Source organism: Kogia breviceps, chromosome 1, assembly GCF_026419965.1.
Source record: "Kogia breviceps isolate mKogBre1 chromosome 1, mKogBre1 haplotype 1, whole genome shotgun sequence".
Classification (NCBI taxonomy): Eukaryota; Metazoa; Chordata; class Mammalia; order Artiodactyla; family Physeteridae; genus Kogia; species Kogia breviceps.
The window spans coordinates 202,036,811-202,060,701 of NC_081310.1; the positions used below are offsets into that span (position 1 = coordinate 202,036,811).

The 23,891-nt window shown below is 65.3% G+C and overlaps 2 protein-coding genes across 5 annotated transcripts; both read left to right on the forward strand.

Moving 5' to 3' along the window:
* Window positions 1-1,907: 1,907 nt before the first annotated feature.
* UBE2J2 (ubiquitin conjugating enzyme E2 J2) lies at window positions 1,908-14,712 on the forward strand. Of its 4 annotated transcripts, none has more exons than XM_067019698.1 (8): window positions 1,918-2,085; window positions 5,220-5,547; window positions 5,658-5,788; window positions 8,211-8,251; window positions 11,516-11,618; window positions 11,699-11,837; window positions 12,155-12,235; window positions 12,821-14,712. In XM_067019698.1, exons 3-8 carry the CDS (start codon window positions 5,658-5,660, stop codon window positions 13,103-13,105), a joined length of 780 nt encoding a protein of 259 aa, XP_066875799.1. In that variant the 5' UTR covers window positions 1,918-2,085; window positions 5,220-5,547; the 3' UTR covers window positions 13,106-14,712. The 4 variants fall into 4 exon arrangements, with proteins under 4 accessions (XP_058921285.1, XP_066875799.1, XP_066875809.1 ...); XM_067019703.1 differs by lacking the exon at window positions 1,918-2,085 and adding an exon at window positions 3,091-3,538; XM_059065302.2 differs by lacking the exon at window positions 5,220-5,547 and having other exon boundaries at window positions 1,908-2,085.
* A 1,824-nt stretch (window positions 14,713-16,536) lies between these two features.
* On the forward strand, window positions 16,537-20,560 carry C1QTNF12 (C1q and TNF related 12). Its single transcript, XM_059065271.2, has 8 exons — window positions 16,537-16,704; window positions 18,626-18,742; window positions 18,827-18,938; window positions 19,037-19,188; window positions 19,577-19,685; window positions 19,929-20,019; window positions 20,215-20,293; window positions 20,462-20,560. The coding sequence occupies exons 1-8, from the start codon at window positions 16,537-16,539 to the stop codon at window positions 20,558-20,560; spliced, it is 927 nt and encodes a 308-aa protein (XP_058921254.1).
* The last annotated feature ends 3,331 nt before the right edge of the window (window positions 20,561-23,891 follow it).

Below are 23,891 nucleotides of genomic sequence, written 5' to 3' on the forward strand. Positions count from 1 at the left end.
CGTCTGGAGTCCGTGCCCGCCGGAGGGTAAGGGGCCTCCTCCTTGCAACTGCAGAAACTCTCCATCCCCCAGGCGTTGACCGCAGTGGCAGACAGGGGCTCCTGCCACCACAGAGGGGGCTCCGGCCAGCTGCGGTGGGCAGCGTGTGCGACGCTGCCCGTGTGGGGCTCAGGGTCCAGCCGTGCGTCTGCCCCACCTGTGCTTGAAACACCCTGGTGCCTCGGGGTAGCCCCCCTTGTAGAACTCTCCGTGAGCTAGAAACAGCTGGGCCCACCCTGTGTGGGGATGGCAGAGCCCGGCTCGGGGGGAAGGTGGGGGAGTGAAGTGCAGGCTGAGCTATTTCCTGAGCGTGGCAGCAAGAGGAGGTGGGGCCTGGGGCCTGCCAGCCTCCCCAGGAGGAGGGCGGGCCAGCGCCGGGGGACACTGGGGGCCAGAGACGTAGCGGGCTGGCTTCCCACGGGCCGACTCGCCCGCTGCTGGGCCGAGGGACGACAGACACTCCTTTCTGCTTCTAGCCTGGGCCTGGGGCCAGCCCTGCAGTGGCCGCTCAGATCCTACCTGAGGTGCCCTGGGTGGGCCAGACTCGGGGGTGAGCGTGGCTGCCCGCCCGCTCTCTGCCAGTGGCCATGGCTAGACCCGTCAGTGCTTGGAGTCCACCGTCAATCGCCACGTGGTCAGTTACCCCGTTGACTAGTGGTCTATTCGGAGAGGCAGTCAGGGTCGTGGTCAGGGGTAAGAAATCGGGGTTGGAACCGCAGCTCTGCTGCACGGAGCCCTGTGCCCTGCCCAGCGACGGCCCCTCTGGATGGGTCTTGGCTGACGACCACCGCTAGCCTCACAGCCGAGCTGGCACTGGCACAGCCTGTGTGGGCACCGCCAGCCCCACTCACCAGGAAGGGTAGTGTGTCGGTCTGCCCAGCTGCCCAGCCCTCCCTTTTCCAGAACCCCACCTGTGTGCCATCCTCACGTGCCCCCCAGTGTGCCCCAAGGCAGATGTGAGATGCAGACGACACCTCCAGGCCCCGTGGTCAGGGCTGTCTTGATGCTGTCCCAGCGGCAGCACCCTCTGCTCCCCGGGACCTTCCCTGGCCGCCCCACCGCCCTGCTCTGCCTCCCCCTCCCCCAGGGCCAGGGAGGGGACCGTGGGAGCGGAAAGCCAGCCTCAGTGCGGCATCCACGGTGCATAATGACCCTATTCATGGGCTGCGTGGAAAATTCGGTCGGGGAAACAGTGCAACACTTTTTATGAGGATAGCTCTCCCCCTGGGCAAGGGCTGGGCAGGCTTCCCACGGCGGACCCCACCTGGCACAGGTTCTGGCGGGGCTCCGGGTCCCACGCGACACCACGGCCACACAAGGCCACCCAGGACTCGATTCTCAGGGCCCGGGGTGGTTCGGTCACTGAGGCCCAGGGACGCAGAGTGCCTCCCGCGCTCTCCTGTTAAATGGGCACAAAAACTGGGCCCCCTAGCCCGCACTGGGCCGATCCTTTGAAAGGGGGCCGGTGGGAGGGTCGGCGTCCCAGAGAAGTCGGGCGGGGCTCACGCCGGCACCGCGGGGGTCATCCTCTAACAGGACCTGTCTTCCCGCGGAAAGCCGGGGGTCGTGAGGAGGGGAACGTGCTGGGTGGGGGGCCCCGGTCCGCTGCGGCCGCTGACTCTCCCCGGGGCCGCCAGCCGGGCAGCTTTGCGGCCGAAGGATCAACCGGAGGGCCGTGACTGGCCGACCAGAGGTGCAGAAGGGCTCGGGCCCCGCCCCGCGAGGCTGCAAGCCACTGCCCATGCGCCAACTGTTTCCGCTTCCTGGGGCGGGTGGCGGCAGCGAGACGCAGGCGACATCCACCCGGCCGCCTAGAGCGGTCGTCCCGCGGCTAACCTCGCCCCGGAACCGGAAGTGAGGATGGCCCCGCCCCCAAGCGGCCATCTTGAAAGCAGAGGCGGCGGCGGCGGCGGCGGCGGTCGGCGTGGGCTCGGTCCCGGCGCGGTGCAGCTCTGCGGCGCGGGCCCCACTCTCTCGCTCCCTGCTCTGGCCTCGAGCACGGCGAGCCTGAGCGCGGCGGCGGCCCACGCGCGGCGACGGGGAGAGGTGAGCACGCGCCGCGGGCCTGTGCCGGGGCCTCGGCCGCGCGTCCGCCCCGCCGGAGCCGGCCCGAGCGGCGGGCGCTGGGCCTCCGCACGGCCCATCCTCGCCCCGTCCGCGCTCGCGGGGCCCGGCCTGGAGCTTCCGTGCGCGGAACCTGATTTCGGTTACGGCGGGGCGCCGGGGGCTCCGGGCCGGCTCGCTCTTCCTCCGGCCAGCTTGGGGATTCGGGTGGTTACACTGTTGGCGTCCCACGGAAAGGCCTCCCGTTAGTGGCACACTTGCGGCCGCCGGCAGGACGGGCCGGCGTAGAGCTTGGTTCGTAAACTGTCCTGGGAATCCGTGTTGGGATGGGGTGACTGCCGTCCAGCCCGCCGCCGCTTCACCTCCGAGCAGTTAGGACCCCAGACCGCCCCTTACGTCCCCCTAGCAGTGAGCGTGGCTGGTTGACGCCCTTGGGGTGGTAATTGAGAGAAAATCTGGGCGGTCAGTGGGAAGCTCCACGCCGGGCGGCCGGAGTGGGCCCTGGGCCGGCTCCTCGCCTGTGCACGCTCGCTCTCCTGTCTGACCAGGCGTAAGCGTCTCGCCCCTTTTCCAGTTAGCACCACTTAGTTAGTCTGTGTTTAGTTCCCATCCCTTCCCGACCGCACGCGGGCTCAGGCATGAAACACTTAGAGAGATCAGGCCCCAGCCGGTGGAGGGGGCGGCGAGCGGAGCTAGTGAGGGCGGTGGTCGGGGCTCTGTTCTTTGGAGGTGAGGGGCCCTCGGTGTAGGCTAGTTTCCGCGGAGAGGAACTTAAGGGTCTCGCTTGATTGAAAGGTCCCGCGTGTCTGCAGGCACCGTTGGATCTCGGCACCTGGAACTGGCGCTCAGTCATCCGCACACTTTGGCCGCGCCGATCTCTGGCAGGTGCGGGAGTGGCGGCAGGGCGGTCCCCAGCAGCCCCGGGCCTCCGTCCAGCCTGTGAAGCAATCCTGCTGGTGAAGGGAGAGACTTCCGTGCGAGTCCCGGGCACGGGTGTGTCACTTGCCCTCTGGCGGGTCAGGCCAAGGTCTCGTGCCGTCCCGTCAGTCACCGGAGCACTCGGCCGCCGAGCGGGAGAAAGGGCCGGGCGGCGCGTCTGTCCCCGCGGTCCCGGAGGGTCTCGTGCCCGAGACGTTGGCTCAGGCTGCCCGCCTTCAGCTTCTCTGCCCTGCAGTTTTGTGCGCGGGCCCTGTTTCTTGTTCTGTTCTTATTTTGAACGTCTGCGTCCTGTTTCTTCAGTGTAACACGCCTTACGGGCTCTCCCCGTGGGGACGTGGCCTGAAGGGACCTTGAGGAGGGCTTCATGGCCTGTGGAGGTGCCTGGTCTGTGCGCACGGGCAGACTGGGAGAGGCCAGCCCACCGGCAGTCACCCGGAGGGGCCCGAGGGCGCTGCGCAGAGGGTGCCCTTTCCTTTGAGGGCCCGGTAGCTGGATTGTAAGTCGGCTTTGAAAGCAAAAGCGAGAGGAAAGTTTATTTGTGCCCAGCCGGGCAGGGTCTGTTTTATTTAGTTTTTGTGGCCGTGCACTACCCGCTGTGAAGCACCCAGCTGGCCGCTTGACTGAGGCCCGCACGGCTGTATCTGAATTGCGTCGGCAGGGTTAACTTTACGGTGAGCGGTTAAAGGAAACGAGTCCTGGGTGGTGGCCGTGCTTTTGGACTGTCGCTGTGTTTGTCACTCCACATCACCCTGGTTCCCTTGGCTTCTCTGGCCTTTGGGGCGGTGCTGCGGAGGGAGCGCTCCCCCCAGGCTGGTCTAGCCACCTGCGGGGGCACACCAGCCAGCGGTGTCTGCTGGGGCCTGGCGGTCACCTGTGCGGAGCGGAGCGGGGTGGTGTGGAGGCGCTTGACCAGGGCCTCGGCGAGTTGTCTGCCAGTAGAGGCTGGAGCGGGCAGTGGCCGGGGAGTTGGGAGGAGGGGGTCGGCCCAGGCCGTGTCAGGGGCCCGGGAGTCGGGCACTAGAGGGCGGTCTGGAGCTGCTCCTGAGAGGACTTGGCAGGTGGTGGAGGTGTTGACGTTTATTAGCTCGGTTCCGGGTGCGTCCTGAAGGGTTGCGGAAGTCTCGAGGTGTCTGACGGGCAGAGCAGTGGCCTCTGCATCAGGGGTGTGTGGTGGGGCTGGGGAGAGTGGGGGCAAATGGGGATCCGAGGTTTCGGGGCCCCAGAGCAGGAAGCAGGGCTGCGCTGTGATGCGTGCGGCAGGACCACTGCCGGTGCCCCGGCGGTGAACAGCGAGACGGCGAGCCCTGGTCGTCGTCTGGCGGGGAGGGCACTCTGTGAAGGACCCCCTGGGCAGGAGTCCGTGGCCTCTTATGAGGCAACGTGGGCAGAGACTGATGGGAGGGAAGGAGCGCGTGGAGGCCCCGGGCTGAGGTGAGGGGGTGGGGCCCGGCGGGGTGGGGGGGAGCTGTCGTCCGACGCTGTGGCGGGACAGGTGGGGACACGGGCAGAGTGACTCCCCATTACGGCCCCGTCCAGTTGGCCTCCCCCCTAGCCTGGACACTCCTTTCCATCCTGAGCTGCACACCCCTGTGTGTTCTCTGTCTCCACCGTGTTTTACACCAGCGGCTTTCACGCTTTATTTTTAGAAGTAGAACTTTTTTGCCTTTCCACCTTACGTCGTAAGAAATTCTAGTGCGTTAAGTGGATCGAGATGGAGCCGTTCTGGTGCCCGTGAGAGTGGGGAGCCCCGTCTTCCGCGTCCCCATCCCGCCCTCTCGCCTCTGGAGCAGAGCTGAGGTGTCCCAGGGTCCCCTGAGCAGGCCAGGTCTCTTACCTTGAATGATGGCTGCTCCCTCCCTCCCCGTCCCCAGCCTTCAGTGCTGTCCTGCGCCATCCTGTCTGTCCCATGCCATCCCATCCGTCCTCTGCTGGGCCACCAGAGTGACCTTTCTAATAGAAGATCTGATGTGCCTTAAGGTTTGGGCCTAAAATCTTTGCGGGCACCGCTTGATGGCCTGGCCTCGCATCCCTGGTTGGCCTCATCGGCCTCTGTTCACCGTGTTTGGCTCCTGCCGCGGTGACCCCGTGCTGTGTCCTGGACGCAGCACACTTCCTTATCTCTGCCTGTCCAGCTGCCGCTTCCTGAGTCTCTCTGGGGTCCCCATCTCTCTCTCCAGCCCCAGGAAGAGGCTCTTCCTCTGCTTCTCTGTTCCTCCCACCCACCTGTGACCGGTGGTAGGTGTGCTGGAAAACGTTGACCGGCGGGCCTCGGTGGGCCGTGGCGCGGGAGTGGTACCACCCGGCACGGCGCCGAGGAGACGCTCACGTGGCGGCTCCCGCGAGCCTTGCAGATAGAGCGCTTTGTCCCCGTGGAGGTTCTTTGAAAACGAGCATGGCTGCAGGGTTTTTCTCAACCTTTCTGTCTGACGACGTCGCGTCAGCAAAGATCCTAGCAGGCAGACAGGAAGGGGACTCCGCAAGGCCCACGGGTGTCTGAGGGCGCAGGCAAGTCGGCGCGGCCCATGGGCCTCCACTCTGGGTGGCGGAGGCCGCCTGTAGGGAGGGCAGCAGGGGACATCGCTGTCCTTGTCAGCGTGGACCTTTGTCTTCCACAGATGAGCAGCAACGGCGCTAAGAGAGCACCCACGACGGCGACCCAGCGCCTGAAGCAGGACTACCTCCGGATTAAGAAAGACCCCGTGCCTTACATCTGTGCCGAGCCCCTCCCTTCCAACATCCTTGAGTGGTAAGGCTTTGCGTCCTCCTTCGCCCTCACCACCTGTCACCCGGCTTCTCTGGCTGGGCCGCATGGGCCGGATGGGCCATCTCGGTGCAGGGAAGGGGCTCCTGCCCCCTTGGCAGGTGTGAGTGGACTCTTGAGGTCTGTAGACGCCGTCCGGTTGTCTTCATGATGGGCAGCAGCTGGGGGTGTGGTGGGCTGTCCTTGACCCCTGCCCGCTGGGGCCTGGGAGAAGGTCCGTCCTGGGGAAGGCTTTGGGGCCTGCAGGCCTCGCGGCTGTTGGAGAAGCTACACGTTTAGACTCTCCTTCTCTGCTCTGCTTCTTGGTGCTGTGAGGTGCCTTGTTGTCTTACTTTGGCGAGTTGGTGATGGGGGGATGGGTCCTGATGCTCCGGCTCTGTGTCTTGTGAGTATGCGTTTCATCGTGACTGTCGCTGTGTCGTAGAAGAGCTGCTCCTACCACGTTTGCTGGTGGTTTCGTGAGAGACAAAGTGTAGGGCTGAAATATTAAGGAGCGTTTTCTCCTTGTTATGTTTTGTTCTCAGTAAATACTTGAATTTTTTTTTTAAGCCAGAGAAAAGAGATCTGAGTTTAAAAGTATTTTCCAAGTTGGACAGGTGTTCGAGGGTTCTGGGTCTATGTTCCTCCATTGGCGTGCAGAGAAGGGCCAGCACTGGCAGGTGGGGTGGAGAGGCTCAGGGGGAGGCTGGCCTTGGCATGTGGGGGAGGCATCAGTGTCACAGCAGAGCTCTCCCTGCCCCCAGACGACAAAAACCAAGCGTGGCCCCCAGGCCGTAGTTGGCAGGTGGACAGATGGGTTCCGTGGCAGTCTAGGGGAACATCCTCATTGTGTGGGCTCCTTCTGCATGTGAGTCGAGTCGGGTCCTATGGGCCATCATTCGCTAGGAGGACCCACTGCAAAGGAAGAGGCGCAGGGCAGAGTCCATTGGAGACCAGACACGAGCTTCCCCGTGACTCACCTGCGGCTGGCTGCGACGAGCCACGTGCGGTGCATCCACCAGGGAAGCCCTTTTGGGACTGAGCGCCAGGGATTTCAGTGGGGTGGGTCACGGGCACCTCCGCCTGGTGCCCGCCCGTGTTCCAGACTCCCCGCAGGATAGTCGGCTTCCCTGCGGCATTGACCGTGTTGTTTGCACAAGTAGTTGAGATGCACTGGGGTGATGAGAACCCTTTGGGATCCAGTTCCCGGACGCTGGCTGAGGACAGCAGTGTCAGGCCCGCTGCGCAGGCTCCTGTGCTCAGCTGCGGGTGTCTGTTGCCTCAGCTGGGAGAAGGGCGCGTGTTTTTGGAAGAGGCCTGTCCTCCAAGCCTCCCTTGCTCTGCTGCCCCAGGGCTGCTGGGCGCTCTCAGAGCCCTGCTCGCCTCCCTTCCGCGTGTCCTCGGATGGGGCACAGGAATTGGGAGTGGTAGCAAATCAAGGCCACGCTCCTCGGTGTGTTCCTGGTCCGCTGACGTAGGGCGGCAGTATTTTTTGAGCCAGTCGTTATCAGGCAGCCGTGGGCAGGGGTTGTCGCAGTGTCCTGGTGGGAAGCAGTGCCTGAAGGGGCGGTTGCTGACCTGTGCACAGCGTGTCTGGTGTGGTATTTTTGGTTAGGTCTGCTTTCTTCTTTGTGCTTTTCTGTCTTCTTTGAAGATTTATTAGCGCAGGGACTTCCCTGGCGGTCCAGTGGTTAGGATTCTGTGCTCTCACTGCCGAGGGCCCGGGTTCAGTCCTTCATCGGGGAACTAAGATCCCACTAGCTGAGAGGTGCGGCCAAAAAAAAAAAAAAAATTCATAAGCTCACATACTTCTTGACGTAGAGATGAAGCCTCGTTTATTTGCATGGAGAGCAGAGTCCATGGGGGCTGGTGCTCCTGGTCTGAGGCTCCCTGCGTGTGAGGACTTTGGTGACAATCATGGGCTGTCCCTGTCCCTCCTGCTAGAGGGCAGCTGCTCTGAGGTCGAGTCTGGTTCTTCCAGGACATCAGGGCCAGGGCCCCAGCCTCTGCATGTCTCCAGCTGTTCCCAGGTTAGCTACTGTGTGATATTTGGGCATGCTGAAAAATACCAGATTTCAGGTACGTCTCAAGAATAAATTGTGAAGTTAATTTTTAAATCGTCAGTTGACGTTAACGGTTAGAGAGGATTAGCTTTTTGCATATTGTGTTGTGGATACAAAAGTACTCTGTGGAAAACTTGGGAGACACAGCCTCTCGGATCCCGTTACAGAGTGGCTACCACGCCAGCAGCTGGAGAAACTGCAGAGCCGGGAGCTGGGTAGCTGGTCGGGTTCACCCTTCCGTTCACCTACTGAACGTTCATGAACGTCTAGTTTCGGGTGGGCGCTAAAAACCCCGGCCTTGGAGTGACTCAGATTTTGGAGAATTTGCCGTCCCCAAAGCCAACTCATTTTCTTCCCTCCCTCAGGCACTATGTGGTCCGAGGCCCTGAGATGACTCCCTACGAAGGTAAGTGTTTGCCCTGAGTTAGAGGAACGAGTTGCGGCGTCTGTATTCAGAACTGCCCTTGCCTGAGAAACACCTTCTATTTGTAAATAACACTGTTTCTGGTTTGGATGTGCGTGAGGTAGACCGCACACATGTGGAGCCCCTTCGGGTTTCCCGCAAGTCCTAGAGGGGTTTGCTTAGTTTGGTTTTGCCCATGCACCTCCCTCCGTCTTCAGGGGCTGCTGTGAGTATCGAATTTACCCAGCCTCTGATGTCAGTGGGATCAGAGCTGAGAGAACAGACGGGGGAAAAGTAAGACCAACATGGGTCTTGTTGAAGGAAGGAAAGGTCATTTCCTGAGTGCTCCCTCTGTGCTGAGTCAGTCCTCTGAGCTGAGGGGCGGCCCCCTGTGCAGGTAGAGCCCTGAGGTGTAGGGGGCCGCAGGGCCTGCCGTGGTCAGGTGATGCCACCCAACATCCTTTGGTGTTTGCAGACACATCTCAGAGCTGTCCGTCAGTGAGTCTCCAGGGGCCCGAGGGGAGCCTGGCGCCAGCCTCCAGGTTGCAGAGCCTGGGGCAGAGCTGTGGCCAAGTGGGCACTCTAGTCCCTGGGTCCTGATTTCGGGTGGCCGGAGCAGCACGCTTGTGTCTTCCTACTGTGGGCTTGTGCATTCGATTCCACTGGAGGACCCGTGCTGCTGGGGAGGAAGTGTGGGTGCTCTGGACGCCCAGGAGTGTTGTGGGTAGTTGGGCAAACAAGTCACTAGCCTCGTGGGACTCTTGTGACCCAGGAATCCCTGTTGGGGGATGACCTGCCCTAGGGAAACAGTGTGCAGAAGCGTATCTATGGGGTGGGCGTGTCATGACCACAGGGTAACGAGCTTGGTGATGGCGATGGCCTTGCGTGAGGTTCCAGGAGAAAGGGTGGAAGACAGGCTGCAGAACAGCTTGCACAGCTCGTATTAAAACACGTACGAAACACGCAACATGTTTTGGGCGAACTTGGATGGATACCGAGAACAAGCAGCGTTCCCTTGCAAGTAGGGTTAGGCCTCGATTTAAAGCTCTCTTGTTGTCTAACATACAGTAGTGAACACTTGCTTGCTAACTGTGTGATGAGAGCCCCCCCCCACCGCCCCCAGGACCAGCCAGGCTGACACCTGGGCGGGGTAGAGGTGCCGGGGAGGGGAGAGGGCAGCCCCGAGCAAGCGGCATGGTGGCTGGGACTGCAGGAGACCCCCAGCCAGCCAGCCCCTCTGACCTGGATGAAAGGCTCTCCTTTTCCAGACCCAACCCGGTCACTCTTGCTGTCATTTGCCCCATCTGTTCTCCTGTGTGTCCCTGCTGTTCGCGGTGTCGTTGTGCGGACTGGATGGTGTGGCCGGGGCAGGTCCCGGGGTGGAGCAGGGCCCAGGGATCGCCCCACACAGCTTCTCTGAAAGCGGGGTGGGGTGGAGGTGCCTCGGGTTCCAGGCGCGGTTCTCCTAGGCCGCCTCCCGGGCCCGGGGCTCTCAGTTTTGTCTGTCTGTCCCGGGGCTCAGTGCCCGCAGACACTTGGAATGAAGCCGGAGGAGAGGCCCAGGGGCCTTTCACGGCTTCGGATGCACCTCCTGGCCCGGGTGGGACCCTCTGAGGTTGGGAGTGTGCGCCTGGGTGCGAGGAGAACTGCAGGCCCCGCTACCGTGGACCTGCCCATGGCTCTGCCTGGGCCCTCGCTGTGCTCGGCCGCGCCTGGAGCCCTTCCCTCTGGGGACCGGCAGGATCAGCCAGGCGGGGTCGCCACCCCCACCTCCCCACTGCCGCCGACTGACTGAGACGACAGTGTCTCTGTGGTGTGAGCCCGCTGCTTCCCGCTACGGCCGTGCCACCATGGTCTCCTGGGCCGAGCGCCAGTTCCCACGTCCTGCGCTTTTTCCTTTCCATTTGGGCTCTTCTCAGTACTTGTGGGTGCATGTGTGCTCCAGCGTCGCTTGTAGAGTTAGTCCCTTGCTGGTGGGCTTGTCTGTGTGCCGAGCTGTCCTCGCAGGTGACACTGCCCGCAGTCACTCCTCCACCCCCAGCAGCGGGAGCGAGAGCACTCCAGGTAGCTGGGACGCTGCAGCTGCTGCAAGGCGGTGGGAGGCCCTCCCCTGGTGGCGCGCTGGAGCGGAGACATGCGGGGCTGGGGTGACAGCTGGGAGCTCCAGTGGGGGGACAGGGCAGCGCCCCCAAGCCTAGCTGTACACGCACACACACACAGACATGCACACGTCTCTGGGAATCTGTGAAACGCACGTTCTGCCCTGCCGGTGTGGGTGGGCCCAAGGCTCTGCATTTCCAACAGGTTCCTAAGTGCCACCCTGAGAGCAAGGGGGTGAGGCCTCCAGTGGGGACGGATGGTGGGACCTGGAGCTGGGTGGGCAGGGATGGAAGCAGGGGGCCTGGTGAGGTCACTCAAGTTTTGGGGGCTGCGTCTGTGGGAAGGTGGGGCCGCTGGGATTTGCTGATGGAGCAGGTGTGATCTGGGAGCAGGGGCCCCCCAGAGTTTAGTCTGAATAACTAAGAGGAGGGAAGGAGCAGGAATTCCATCTTGGACCCATCTGGGGCCGTGTTGCCAGACTCTCAGGACGGGGGTCTGGAGGTGCCGGCCTGTTGGGGTGCCCGTTGGAGAGCCCTCACGGTGCCTTCCAGAGCGGGAGTGAGGGGAAGGAGCCGGGCTGGTGGGGGGTGGGGGTGGCTTGAGGGATGGCTTTGAGGCCTGAGATGGGGTCACGTGGCCCAGCTGGATGTCTGGCGACTTCAAGGTCAGGAATTTTACATAAAGGAGAGGGAGCATCTGGCAGGGCTTGGAGGGGGGCGGGGGTCAGAGTTTTGTTGTTGACTTGTTTTAGGGGGAGGAGTGACGGTGCCTTCAGTGCCTTCGCCTGCTGCTGGGTGTGGCCTGGTGGAGGGGAGGCAGGTGGTGCTGGAGTGAGGGGACTGGAAGAGCTGCCGCTCTCGGGGGTGGACGTGGGGCCAGCGAGGAGCCTGTGCAGGTTCTGTCCTGATGCTCTGCTCTCGGGGACGGGGATGGGGCGCGCGAGGGTGGAGCAGGGACGTTTGGTCGGCAGTGGGGGTAAGGGCCCCCCTAGGTTGGTGGTCGTGAGCCCCAGTGAGATGTGTGTGTTCCAGGGATGGTCGGCTGGTGGGTAGGGGGTGGGGAGACCTAGCTGGGCGGGGCGGGCCGGACCTGGGCCGGGACCCTGAGGGCAGTGAGGGCCTGTTGCCCTCTGAACAATGACAAGGCTCCTTCTCTGTTCTGATACAGGTGGCTATTATCATGGAAAACTCATTTTTCCCAGAGAATTTCCTTTTAAACCTCCTAGTATTTATATGATAACTCCCAATGGAAGATTTAAGTGCAACACAAGGTAAGGCGTCCGGGGTGCTTCTGAAGTGGGACTGGGGTCCTGGGGAGTGTGCACCCCACTGACTGCGTCCCTTTCTTCAGGCTGTGTCTTTCCATCACGGATTTCCACCCGGACACGTGGAACCCGGCCTGGTCCGTCTCCACCATTCTGACGGGGCTCCTGAGCTTCATGGTGGAGAAGGGCCCCACCCTGGGCAGCATTGAGACTTCGGACTTCACAGTGAGCTGGGGGCGGGGGCGGGACGGCGCGGTTGGTCTCCACAGCTGCTGCACCCGGTCAGGACAGCGACTCCTTGGTACCGGGCTTTCATTTCTCTCCCGTTTTAAGTAGGGGTCAGGTTTAGCATCATCAGTGGATGACGCGGGAAGGGAAACAGCCTTAGGAGACCACACGTCAGCTTGTCGCGAGGAGCGTGCTTGCGGAGTCCTTTCCACAACGTGACGACAGCAGCCCTCGACTGTCAGTTAGTCTGTTTTTAGAATGTGAAAGAATTGAAGTTAGCCTTCGGGCTGATATTTCTCCTTTTTTCTTCCTAGAAAAGACAACTGGCTGCACAAAGTTTAGTGTTTAATTTAAAAGACAAAGTGTTTTGTGAATTGTTTCCTGAAGTCGTGGAGGTAAGAAAGTAAAAGTTGGCCATCAGTTTTGCTTTCCCCATGTCAGGGGGACTTTGATTCAGTACTTTCCACAGAGGACGTGTGCTCCTGTGCTGCACACTGGGAGTGGGGGGGGTGTTTAGGTGCAAAGATCTGACCCTCTCCTCTGGGGCCTGGGGGTTGGATGGTGGGTTGGAGACGGGGAGAGGTCAGGGGAAGGCCGCTGGGCCTGTCGAGGTCCTGGGTGGGCCAGGGGTGAGGGGCAGGGATGCTTGCTGGTCTTGGTGCCGGAGCAGGGAACCTGGCCACGAACGGGAGGCTGAGCCACACGGAGGTCGGGGCCCTGGTGGTTCAGAGTAGCTCGGACCTGGCTCAGTCCTAGCGCGCGAGGCCTAGGCTTGGCGATTTGGGCAAGTCATGTGGCCTCCATGTCTGTTAAACAGGATTAGCAGCAGCACTGCCTCCGAGGGCAGTTGTCAGGACGAAACGTGCAGCCGTTGCCCACCGACCCTGCAGGGTCTCTGTGGTAGACCGCAGTCCCCTCCCTAGCCTTGAAGGAGCTGGCTTGTTTCAACCAACCCTTGTTTCTTGCTGTTTTTGTCTTAGGAAATTAAGCAAAAACAGAGAGCACAAGACGAACTCAGTAGCAGACCCCAGGCTCTCCCCTTACCAGATGTGGTTCCAGACGGGGAGACACACCACGGCCAGAACGGGCTTCCGCTCCTCAACGGGCACGCGCCGGGGGCTGGGCCGCACCTCGCGGGGCTCCAGCAGGCCAACCGGCACCACGGACTCCTGGGCGGTGCCCTGGCGAACTTGTTTGTTATAGTTGGGTTTGCGGCCTTCGCCTACACGGTCAAGTACGTGCTGAGAAGCATAGCGCAGGAGTGAGCCGCCGCCACGGCCAGCAGAGGTGGTCGGAAACGAGGGGCGCTGGGCCCGAGCTCGACGTGGGCTGTCTGGACGTGCCGCCGAGCACTGGGCGGGCCTGCCTGACTCCTGGGGTTATAGCTTTTTAAAGACCTTCAAAAGGAGAACAAAAACCAAAGTGTGTAGCTGGATTTGGAGACGTGGGGCTCCCAGCCCCCATGCTGCCCTGGCGTCCGTCGGGGGCTGCGAGGGTCCATGTCCACAAGAGGGCCTCACGCTTTGGTTTTATAGCTTATCTCCTGGATTGTCTTTTGGACCTATTTTAGTAACCTGTTTTTCATTTTATTAGATTTGGTCACTCAAAAATATAAAACTCGATGCCTATCCAACACTCTGCGTGCGTTCTTAGTGTGGGGCTCTGCCTCGGCAGGCAGTGCCGGGGGCCCGGAAGGGTGGCCCGGGGCCCGCTGGCCAGGGACGGCCTTGGGTGGGTCAGGGGATTGGGCTTTGGCATTTGTGTCCACGTAGAATGAAGCAGGTTCCTCCTGGGAAAAGGCACGTGTGCTGTGTTCCGCTGAAGTTGAGAATCTGCTTCCTTTCTGACCACAGGCTGTGTCACCGGGGCTGAGCGGTGCGTCCTGCGCGGTCGCGCTGCCGGCGTTCTCTGAGCCCATGGCTTCCTGCGGGCTCCCACTGGCTGCGCCAATGGAAGGAGGAGGCCCCCCCAGCGGGCCCCTGGGTCCCAGCTGCCGGACGGGCTCTGCGCACGTGGGGCTTCCCGCACACGTGGTCCAGCTCTTTGGTTTGCCCTGGAGACAGGCTCACACGTTCCCTTTCACAGCGGATCCGTGGCCAGTTCTTAGAGGCAGGCCGCCCAGGAAGGACACCCAGGTTCAGGGCCGGCGCGTCTCAGACCTGGGGCTGCGCCTCCTGGCTCGCCGACGGCTCCCTGTTCTCGTCTCTGCTAATGACGTCCCTGCACGGTGTTTGGAAGGCGCTGTGTCCGGGCGCCACCGCACGACACCCTGTGACCTCACTCCAGAGGCCGGCAGGGAAGCTGCGTGCAGCGCGGCGTTGGTGCATCTTTGACCTCCTCTGTTTTTTGATCAACTCATTTAAAATTGCTCTTTGATTTACTGCTTGTGTGTATTCAACCCACTCTTGTGAAAAAATCTTTCATTTTGTCTTTGTTCCTAAATTTTGTGCTCTTGGGGTCTGTATACCACAAGTCCCTCTCCGCCCGGCGCTGGATAGCCCGTGGGCAGCTGGGTGTCCCAAGGCCTGCGGTGGACCCGGTGGTGGGGCGGTGATCAGTGCTGCTGGGCCTGGACCCCGGCGGGTGCGGCTTTGCCTGGCCTCCCTCCATCCACTGCCGGCCCGAGGGTGCATCTGTGGAGGTTGGTGCCCCTTCCAGACGCGCCGCGTTTCCTGAGGTTCTTCGGAGGCGGAACGTTTGGGAAATAGAAATTACTTGACACGTGTTTTTTCTTTTCTGTGTGCGAAATCTCAACTTTTAAAAACTTCAGTCAGCGGTGGGGCAGATCTGTGCTGTGCAGAGGCTCCCCCTGGCGCCCGTGGCGGCTTGCTGTCTGATGTGACCCCCAAATAAAAGATGACCTTGTCCTGTCGGGCCTGTGTCTCTCCCTCAGAAGGTTCTCCCAGGCCCAGGTTTGGGGTGTCACCTGGCAGACGCAGCTCGGAGGTCTCGGTCTGAGAGGCTGATGTGGCTCCCCTCGGGCGGTGGTGGGCAGGCGGCCTGCTGAGGGCTGTGCCGGGGCTCCGAGGTCCCGTCCTCCCCTGCAGAGGCGGTGTGTCCACATCGGGTCGCAGGCGGCTGGCCTGAGCCTCCCTGCGGGCAGTCGGTGGCTGGGGCTGGGGGGTGTGGCTGCCTCGAGCAGGCTCCTTTGGTCCAGCCTCACGGGGAGCTGGGACCCACAGGACCTACGGGCTGGTGCCGGAGCCTGGCGCGGCTGCCGTGTCCACAGGGCCCAGGCCAGCAGGACACAGGTGCCCAGCCCGGGTGAGGAGGGGTCTCTCTGGTAGCCCCTTGGCCGGCTGTTGGCCGCAGGTCACGTGGAGGGTCCCAGCAGGGATGGCGCAGCGGGAGCTTTTGCAGCATGACCTCCTCGAGACCCGGGCTCACCAGCCAGACACTCGACCCCCCACAGTGAGTTCAGGAGTCACGGGGGCCGGCTGCTGCCATCCTGGGAGGTGACTACCTGCACCTGAGCTGGGAGGGAGGGGCCGGGTGTCCTCGGGCAGACGCTCCTCACATCATTCCCCCCAGCTTGTGTCTGGGGCGGCTCCGCCTGTAGCTGCCAACTGTGGAGGTGGCCTGGGGCCGGGGTCTCCTTCCCCGTTGTTCCTGCTGGACGTCTGCCAGTGGGGGGGGGGTCTGGAGGGTCTCCTGTGCTGCCCCCCAGGGTAGTGAGCCGTGCCACCTTCCCCAAGGCTGGGCTGCAGGCAGCAGGTCCTTGAGGGCCAGCCACAGCTCTGACGGCCTGTAGTCCCGGGCTGCACCAGCCGAGGGGTGGCTGGCCATGGGGGTCCTGCCTTAGGCACTGAGTGTCCACCCGGGCCCCCAGCGGAGCCTGTGGGTGCCACCTGGGTACAGCCGTCTTGCTGCCTGCAGCCCAGAGGTGAGGAAGGGCCCCAGCTCCCCCTGGGGACCCGCCCACTGTCACTCGCTCTCCTCGGCTGGCTTGTCTGGCTGCGCACAGCCATGGGGGGGACAGGCCTGGGGACTGCAGAGCCCAAGGGGCCCGGCTGGGTGAGGGCAGCCCCTCAGGGTGAGCCCTGTGCCCCAAGAAGAGGAGGGGGCAGAAGGGCTCTGGGGCAGCCATGTGCCACACCTTTCCTCCGAGGTCAGCCAGTCTCCCCTGCTGGCCCCGCTCACCCCGGGTCACCAAGGCTGGGACAGGCTGGGAGCCCGGTGGGTCGGCTGTCCTGCTTCCAGCCCCTGCCCTTCCTGGGAGTGGGGTCAGTGCCTGCGGCAGCACCAGGACCCTAGGGTGGGGGCCCTGCGGGGGGGCCAGACGGATCGGGATCTGGGAGAGGTGGTGAGGAGAGGGGTCTCTAGGAAGCGGCTGAAGGGCTGGGGTGGAGGCACAGCCTCGCCCCTCGGGCAGTAGCAGTGTGGGTTCCGCCCCCATCCACGCCCCAGCCGCCCGTGAGCCCTCCCCCTTGGAGTCCGCCAGCTCTGGCGAGGAGGGGAGGAGGGTTTATTTGGCGGCAGCGCGCGGGCAGCAAGGGTGCTGCTCACGAGGGAAGCTGCGGGGACAGGGGGCGCGTCCTCCTGCTTCCCTCGCTAGCCCGGCTCATCCTGTGCAGACATGCACCAGTGGTGGCCGGGCAGCCCTCGGAGCTGTGCTCCCGCGCCTGGGCTCTGAGTGCCTTCGGGCGCCTGGGCTCACAGTACTGAGCCGCCGGCGGCTCCGGACCCAGCAGCCAGCATGCGCTGGGTCTGGGCGGCCGCCGCAGCCCTCCTCTGGCCGCAGCTCACGCTCCTCGGGGGTGTGAGGGCCCAGCGGGAGCCCAAGAGGCCACGGAAGCCCAGCCAGCAGCCCGCAGCCCCCAACGCCACCACGTCCAGCAGCGAGGGGCTACCGGGCTTCCCCAAGGTATGCAGGGTCTGGGTGCACGTGGGCGCCATCCTGCCACCTGCAGGCTCTGCCCACTGGACTCTCCAGTCCTGCCCTCCCCGTCTGGGTGGGGTGGGGCTTTGGGCAGGAGCCACAGCAGTGTGGATCGGGCCGGCCTCGAGGACCCTCTCTGGGCCTGGGGAGGGGCTTCCCGGTGGGCTACATTGAACCCCTTGAAGCCCCAGGGACCATCATGCCCTGAGCAACCTGCTGCCATTCAGTGTGACTGCAAATTGGGGAGGTGCTTCGGGCAGCCAGTTCAGAGCCCCTGCTGCACCCTGGGTGCCCCAACTCCCGCCGCTGGTGAGGCCAAGGCTAGCCCCTGCCTGACCCGCTGCTGGGCAGCCAGCACCCCCTACGGCCTCTGGCATGGGACGTGCTCCAGGTCTGGGAGGCCGCCGGCCCAGCCTGCCCCCGGCCCTCTGAGAGGAGCTTCTTGTACCTGCCTCAGTCCTAGGGTTCCACCCTCTTGGGCTGGGGCTCCCCGAGGGGATCTTAGAGCTGACCCCAGCAGCGCAGGCCTGGTGGCCGCTGGAGTGAAGCGGCAGTTGCTGGGCCAGGCCCCCTGCCAGCCCTCGAGCCTTTGATCCTGGCCTCCCGACCCCCGAGGGCGTCTCCGTGGCGGCCATCCCCGGCTGCTCTCGGCGCACGCGGCCCTATTGGAGCCAGAGGCGCCGTTTTCCAGCTGGGTAGGCTGAGGAGCATGAGTCCTCCTCAGGCCCTGCTGCCAGGGGAGTGGGCTGCCAGCAGGTTCTGGGGCAGGCACGCAAGCTCTTGAGCCAGGCTCCTGCCGGCGGGGGTGGGGGGGAGGCGGGTCCTTGGGGACAGTTCCTGCCCTGCCTGGCCCACCCTGCCCGGCCTGGCCCTCCAGAGCCAGGGCAGGGCAGTCTGGGGGCAGATGGGGTATGTCCCTGGCCATGCCACCCCTGCCACAAGGTGGCCCTCCCTGGGCGTCAGGAGCCCTGCTCTTCCTGCTGGGGCTGGGCTCCTCCCCCACTTCCCCCACCCACCCCCGCCCCCTGCCGCCCCGGGTCCTCCAACATGGCTCGGGTCTGTGGCGGCCAGAGGAACAGGCGGACAGCAGAAGTGAGGACCCGGAACGTTCGGAAGTTCCTGGCTCCTCTCCCTTCGCTGGCGGGCCCCTCCCAGCTCCCCAGGGTAAAGGCCTGCCCTGGGAGCCTGGGCCCTCGTCGTGTTTGGCGCTGGGGGCTGACCGCTGGACCGGATCTTGGCCAGGACCCCTCTTCTTGCCTGCCTGGACGGCTCTCCAGGAGTAGCCAGGGCTCCACTGGCCTCGTGGCAGTGGCTCTCTCCTGCCAGACCAGAGTCTGCTGCGCTCCTGGTCACTTCAGGGACCTCTGTGTGAGGCTGGCACACAGACCCGGACGCAGAGAGGGACCAAGCCCCCCGCACACGCCCCTCCCCTGGCACGCTGTCTCATTCTCTGACCTTGGGGCCTCTCCCGCCGCCCTGCTGCAGAAACTGGGCGTAGGAGGGGGGCTTGCAGGGTCCGATCCTGGGCTGCCAGCTGGCACACCCGATGCCCAGCACAGAGCGGGACCTTGCCCACGGCCCCCAGCCTCACACGGCTCTGGAGAACTCGCCCCTGCCCACCACTGCCTGCCGCAGCCAGGGCCGGGCCCCTGTCGGGACACGTGTGCACACAGGCGTGCCCGTCTGCTTGGGAACGGAGCGGCAGGAGGGGCCGCACAGCAGCCGCCCCGAGGCTCCTGGCCGTCGGGCCTGGCCTGAGTCCCGGGGGTGGCCTGCGGTGCCCCGTTGCCATCTTCCTTGTGTCTGCCCCGGGTCCCGCAGTTCCCTGCTCTCCCCCGGGGACAGTGGGGCAGGGCCCAGCGGGGCCTGGGGGTCAGCACTCTAGCCCTGTCCTCTGACCCTTCAGCTGCCTGAGGCCTCAGGGCCTGAGTTCACAGATGCCCACATGACATGGCTGAACTTTGTCCGGCGCCCCGATGATGGGGCCTCAAAGAAACGGTGCCGAGGCCAGGACAAGAAGTCGGTGAGCCCCGGGCTCTAAGCCCAGGATGGGGATGGCTGTGGGTCCCAACCACGACCCTCATTTTCTCCTGCTTCCTCCCCGCAGCGAGGCCTTTCTGGCCCCCCAGGACCTCCCGGCCCCCCCGGCCCCCCAGGACCCCCTGGTGCGGAAGTCACCCAGGAGGCTGTGCTTTGGGAGTTTCAGGGGATGCTGAAGGGTAGGCCCGCCTCCGCCCCCTCTTCTCCCGAGGCTCAGGAGGTCACTCTGGCGGTACCCCAAGCTGAGCCGAGCCGCCCCTCCACCCTGTCCCCACAGAGGCTACCGAGCGTCGGTCCTCGGCGCTGCTGGGCCCTCCGCTGCCCGAGGGGATGGAGAGGTGGCTGGTGTCCGAGGCCTTCCACTGTCGGCTGAAGGGCCCGGTGCTGGTGGATAAGAGGACGCTGGTAGAGCTGCAGGGCTTCCAGGCCGTGAGTGGGCGTGGGGGGCGGCCCGGGGGCCTCCACTGCGGGCGCTCAGGCCCCAGCAGGGCCAGCTGGGGGGCAGCAGGCTGGGCGGGCCCCACAGGCAAGCAGGCCTACAGCTTGCCTACGGGCCCACGCATGCCCCGCCAAGGCTCGCTCGCGGTGGGGTCCGAGGTGGCCAGGGGCAAGGCACACCCTCCCCTCTGGAGGTTCTTGGGGCCCCGATCTGTGCCCAGAGGCCTGGGTGGGTGCAGACGCACGGGTCACCCCTCTGTCCTGCCCACCTGGGGCCTCTTTGGGCTGGGGGCTGTTGGACTCAGGCGCCCTCCCCAGGCTGAGTGTGGGAGGTGAGGGTCCAGACTCTGTAGCCCGCGTCCCCCTGCTGTCCCTTCAGCCCGCTGCCCAGGGCGCCTTCCTGCGGGGGTCTGGCCTGAGCCTGGCCTCCGGTCGGTTCACGGCCCCGGTGACCGCCATCTTCCAATTCTTCGCCAGCCTGCACGTGGGTGAGCGGGGCCAGGCCAGGGTGCGTGTGGGGGGGTGGGGGCTGGCCTTCCGGGTGGCCCCCGACGTTACAGGCCCCAGGCCCGGGTCCTATTGCAGAGGCTCCCACCCTGACTCCCCTGGGGGCTGGACGGGCCCTCACGCCCACCCGCCCCAACCCGCAGTGTGCCCCGAAGCCCCCCAGCCCCTGCCCGCCCTGCTCCGTCCTCCCTGAAGGGCGCTGCAGACCTGGCCTGTCTCCGCAGACCCCAGGGAGCTGCAGGGCAGGGCCCGGCTGCGGGCCCGGGACACAGTGCGTGTGCTGGTCTGCATCGAGTCCCTGTGCCATCGCCACACGTGAGTGGGCCCTCCTGGGGGTCGTGGGGTCGTCCTGAGGGGCGCGGGGGCCATCTTGCCCATGGAGGGGGGCTGCCCTGAACACAGAGGATCGCGGCGAGCACCGGGGCGGGAGCACGCGAGTCTCTAGGCGCCGGCGGGGGAGGGGGCCACCCCGTGGCCACTGTGCCCTCACCCCTGCGGCCCCGCGTCCAGGTCCCTGGAGGCCATCTCTGGCCTGGACAGCGGCGGCAGGGTCTTCACGGTGCACGTGCAGGGGCTGCTGCAGCTGCAGGTGAGGCCGGGGGCCGGTGGGGCGGGGGGTGGGGCGTGGGGGGCAGTCCCGGGCCTCCAAGCTTCGGTCCGGGCACTGCACGGGCTGGGTGCCGCCTGGTGGGGCTGGGTGTCGCCTGGCCAGCAGCCAGGCCCTGTGGGTGGTAACGTCCACTGTGGGTGTCCGCAGGCGGGACAGTACACCTCCATCTTCGTGGACAATGGCTCTGGAGCTGCCCTCACCGTCCAGAGCAGCTCCAGCTTCTCCGGCCTGCTCCTGGGCACGTGAGGGGCCGACGGGCCGCGCGGGGGCTGCCGCAACCCCTCACCCTGCTGCCCTCCGGTAAACGTGGGGTCACAGCAATAAAGAGCCCGCAGCCCTTCCTGTCGCCTTGTCGCTGCGGCGTTGTAGGGGCCGGGGTGGGGGAGGGCGGGGGCAGAAGCAGCCATGGAGTGGCCTCAGGACACCCATGGGTGCAGGCGCGGGCTTGGCCCTGGAGGTGGGGCTTCCGGCCGAGCGCCCTGGCCACCGGGGTGCGTCCCCCACGGCCCCTGTGCCTGCCGGGGGCCACGTTTACCTTGAGGACAAGGACAGGTGTCTGTTCAGGCCACCACTCGGCCCTGCCCATGGCCTAGGGCCGCCCCTCCGCCCACCCAGGGCCAGTCCAGCCTCAGAGGGCAGCAGCCCGTGGACACTCACAGGGCCTGGAAGGCCTCGAGGCCGCTGATGGCACAGTGTGCGTCGGGGAGCAGAGGGTGCGGCGGGGCCCCCGTGGGGCCGGTGGGGAGCAGACAGGCGCGCTGGCCGCCAGCCTCACATCCTCCAGACGCGGACGGTGTCCCCGCGGCCCGGGCGTCCTCAGCGTCCCTCATTCCCCCAGGGACCTTACTTCTGGCCACCTTCTCCTTGGTGTCTGCCCCCCACCCCCGGCGACAGGGTCAGAGCGGCCTGGACAGGCGGCTGAGACCCTGCCTTTGGGTCCTGTGGATTCGGCCCCTGCCCGCACCACTCAAGCTCGGACGGAAGAATGTAAATTGGTCGTGGGCGTCCGGGTCTCTGCAGAGCTGCCAAGATACCATCGCTGGTTGGCACCTGGGCCCCGGGTGGGTGGCCGCAACTGGCCCCTCCGCCCATGACTGGGGCTTGGGGGTGGGGGATCGGCTCTGCCGCATGGGGGCCCGGAGACCCGTCTCCAAGGCTGAGCAGGGAAGGGCAGGGGCTCGGGCGTCCGTCTGCCAGCTCGGGTTGGCGTGGGGAGTGGGGTGGGTTACCAGCCGCTCCCCCAGACCCTCCCTGCAGCCCGCTGGGTAATGAGGCAGGAAAGCTCTGGTGCCGGGAGGGCGCCAGTCCATGCAGCGGCGGGCTTGGCCGCTGACCCGTCCCCACCTCTCTCCCGGTCCCCCTGGGTGGCACCAGAGGCCCTGGGTCTGGGGGCGGTTCTCGGCTTCATGGCGCCGCCGGCCTGGTCTGAGAGGGATGTTCCCGCCGCCTGCAAGGGGGAGGCATGAGTGGCGCGCTGGGGTCTCTGTTGGGAGGTCGGGGGAGGCTGCAGGCCGCCCCCCCATCACCGAGGTCCTGTGTGGGCCGTGGGGCCTCCGGGGACTGCTTACAGAGCCCAGCTTGGCCGCGGGCACCGGCCTGTGTTCCCGCCCGCGCCCCCGGGGCTCTCCTGACTGTCCTTCAACACCGCCGGCCCCCACCCCGCCCGGCCCGGGAGGCGGCAGGCCTCACCTCCTCGCCCAGGCCTGCCAGGGGCTGTGATGACAGAGGTCTCGGGGCCAGGCCCCGCTGGGGCGACAGACGGGAGACAGGAGACGAGGAGAAGAGAGACGCAGAGGACGGACAAGCGGCCGCCCGGGGCCTCTGCGGGCAGGTGGCCAGGGCCCGAGGGCCCGCGCCCGGCGCCCGACTCCGCCGCTTCCCGTCTGTCTCTTCTTCCTCCCGGTTTCTGCCCCTAATGGGAGGTCATTAACCACTTAGCTCTAATTCCCTTGGAATGTGCTGTCCCCAGCTGGGCCCTGGCGCTGGGGGCGCAGGAGCAAAGACATGGGGGGCTGGGGTGGGCAGCACTGGCTGCTACAGGCAGGTCCGGGGGCGTGAGCTGGGGTGGCCCTCAAAAAGCGCAGGCTGTGCTCCCAGTGCGGACAAGGGGCCAGTGCGGGGGGAAGCCCCCAAGGGCGCCGCCCTGGACCCAGCGGCATCATTTTCTCTCAGCCCCGTCATCTCCTGGAGCCGGACCCAAACTGGGGCGTTTGCTGAGCTCCCTGGGCCCTGGGCCCTTACAGTCACAGCCACCCAGTCTGAGCAGGTGCTCCTGAGCGCTTGCCCCTCAGGCTCGCTGGGGGTTCCGGGTTGGGGGCCTGGCAACGGGGCTCTTTTCCCTGTCCTGGACTCTGGTTTTGGAGCTGGGCTTTGGGGTGGTCAGCACAGCGTGGGCGGCCTCAGCTTGAGCCCTGACCCCGAGCCCTGCTCTGAAGCAGCGGCAGGTGCTGGGCTGACCCCGTTGGCGCTTCTAGGTTCGCTTCCCAGAACCTCTGGCTGACCCTCTGCCTGCAGCCGGGCCTGGGGACTTGCCGTGCTGGGGGCTCCCGGGAGGGAGGACGCTTCCTCCCGGGAGCCCCCAAGGCCTGGTCGCTGGCCGCAGGCGGGCGGGCTGCTCCTGACTGCCCCTGCCGGCCCTGAGGCTGAGGCAGCCCCGGGGCGCCGGGCGCAGGTGTGTCCAGGCTGGGCCAGAGCCAGGTCAGCACCCTCGGCCTGCTGTCAGTCTCAGTGCAGACAAGAACGTGGGTCTCTGGCTCAGGGCAGGTCGAAGTTCTCTCAGGTCCGGGAGCAGCTGCCGGCCCCCCTTCCTCCCCCCTACTCCGGCCCGCAGGAGCTGGCAAGGGCAGGGGTGGCCCCTGGTCCCCTCTGCGGGCTGCGGATGGGACGGGGTAGGGGTGAGGCCAGCAGGACAGGCTGCCCACCTGGCCTGGGCTGGGGCTCCGGGGAGGGTGAGGCCATCAGGGTGCGGCCAGGGCACGCCGGCCCTCTGCAGCCTTTGGTGGCCGTCTGTGGCCAGCGCCCAACTTTGGGTGTGACTTCATCCCCTCAGGTTGGGCCTGGGCTGGGTGCAGGGATCTGCCCCAAGGGCCCCTTGGGCTGCCTCTCCCCACCGGGGCCCCGTCCTTAGCCAGCCCAGACCCTCCGACTCCTGTGACCTGGGCCAAGGACCCACGACGGCCCGAGGGAATGTGGGTGTGGGGAGTGCGGGGGGCCCGTTAGGGCCCGGGTGGACGTGTCCTCTGTGTGGCTGTGCGCCTCTCCCTGGGTCTGCACGTACCTGGGCCCGCCGTGCTGACCCACGTGTCCCAGTGGTGGCTGCGGTGGTGACTCTGGGAGCTCCGCCCTGACCTGTGGGCCAAGTGGAGCCCCCCGTGGTCCCTGGTGTCTGAGTGACGCGTGTGGGGGTCTCTGTGTGTCCTCTCTCTCCGCCCTGCGGCCTGCCTGAGCTTTCTTGGCAGAGCTGAATCACCAGGACCCTCAGGAGCGAATACAGAGCAGGTGGCCCGGCCTCGGTGGCTGGGGACCCTGGCTGGCCAGTCCCTGAGCTCAGGAACAGCCACGGTCAGGGTCCTTGGCA

Coding starts and splice junctions, on each gene's coding strand:
- UBE2J2 (XM_059065302.2), top strand. CDS start 5,658: ATGAGCAGCAACGGCGCTAAGAGAGCACCCACGACGGCGACCCAGCGC. Junction 11,619..11,698: donor AGATTTAAGTGCAACACAAG/GTAAGGCGTCCG, acceptor CCCTTTCTTCAG/GCTGTGTCTTTCCATCACGG. Junction 12,236..12,820: donor TGTTTCCTGAAGTCGTGGAG/GTAAGAAAGTAA, acceptor TTTTTGTCTTAG/GAAATTAAGCAAAAACAGAG.
- C1QTNF12 (XM_059065271.2), top strand. CDS start 16,537: ATGCGCTGGGTCTGGGCGGCCGCCGCAGCCCTCCTCTGGCCGCAGCTC. Junction 16,705..18,625: donor GGCTACCGGGCTTCCCCAAG/GTATGCAGGGTC, acceptor CTGACCCTTCAG/CTGCCTGAGGCCTCAGGGCC. Junction 19,686..19,928: donor CTTCGCCAGCCTGCACGTGG/GTGAGCGGGGCC, acceptor CTGTCTCCGCAG/ACCCCAGGGAGCTGCAGGGC.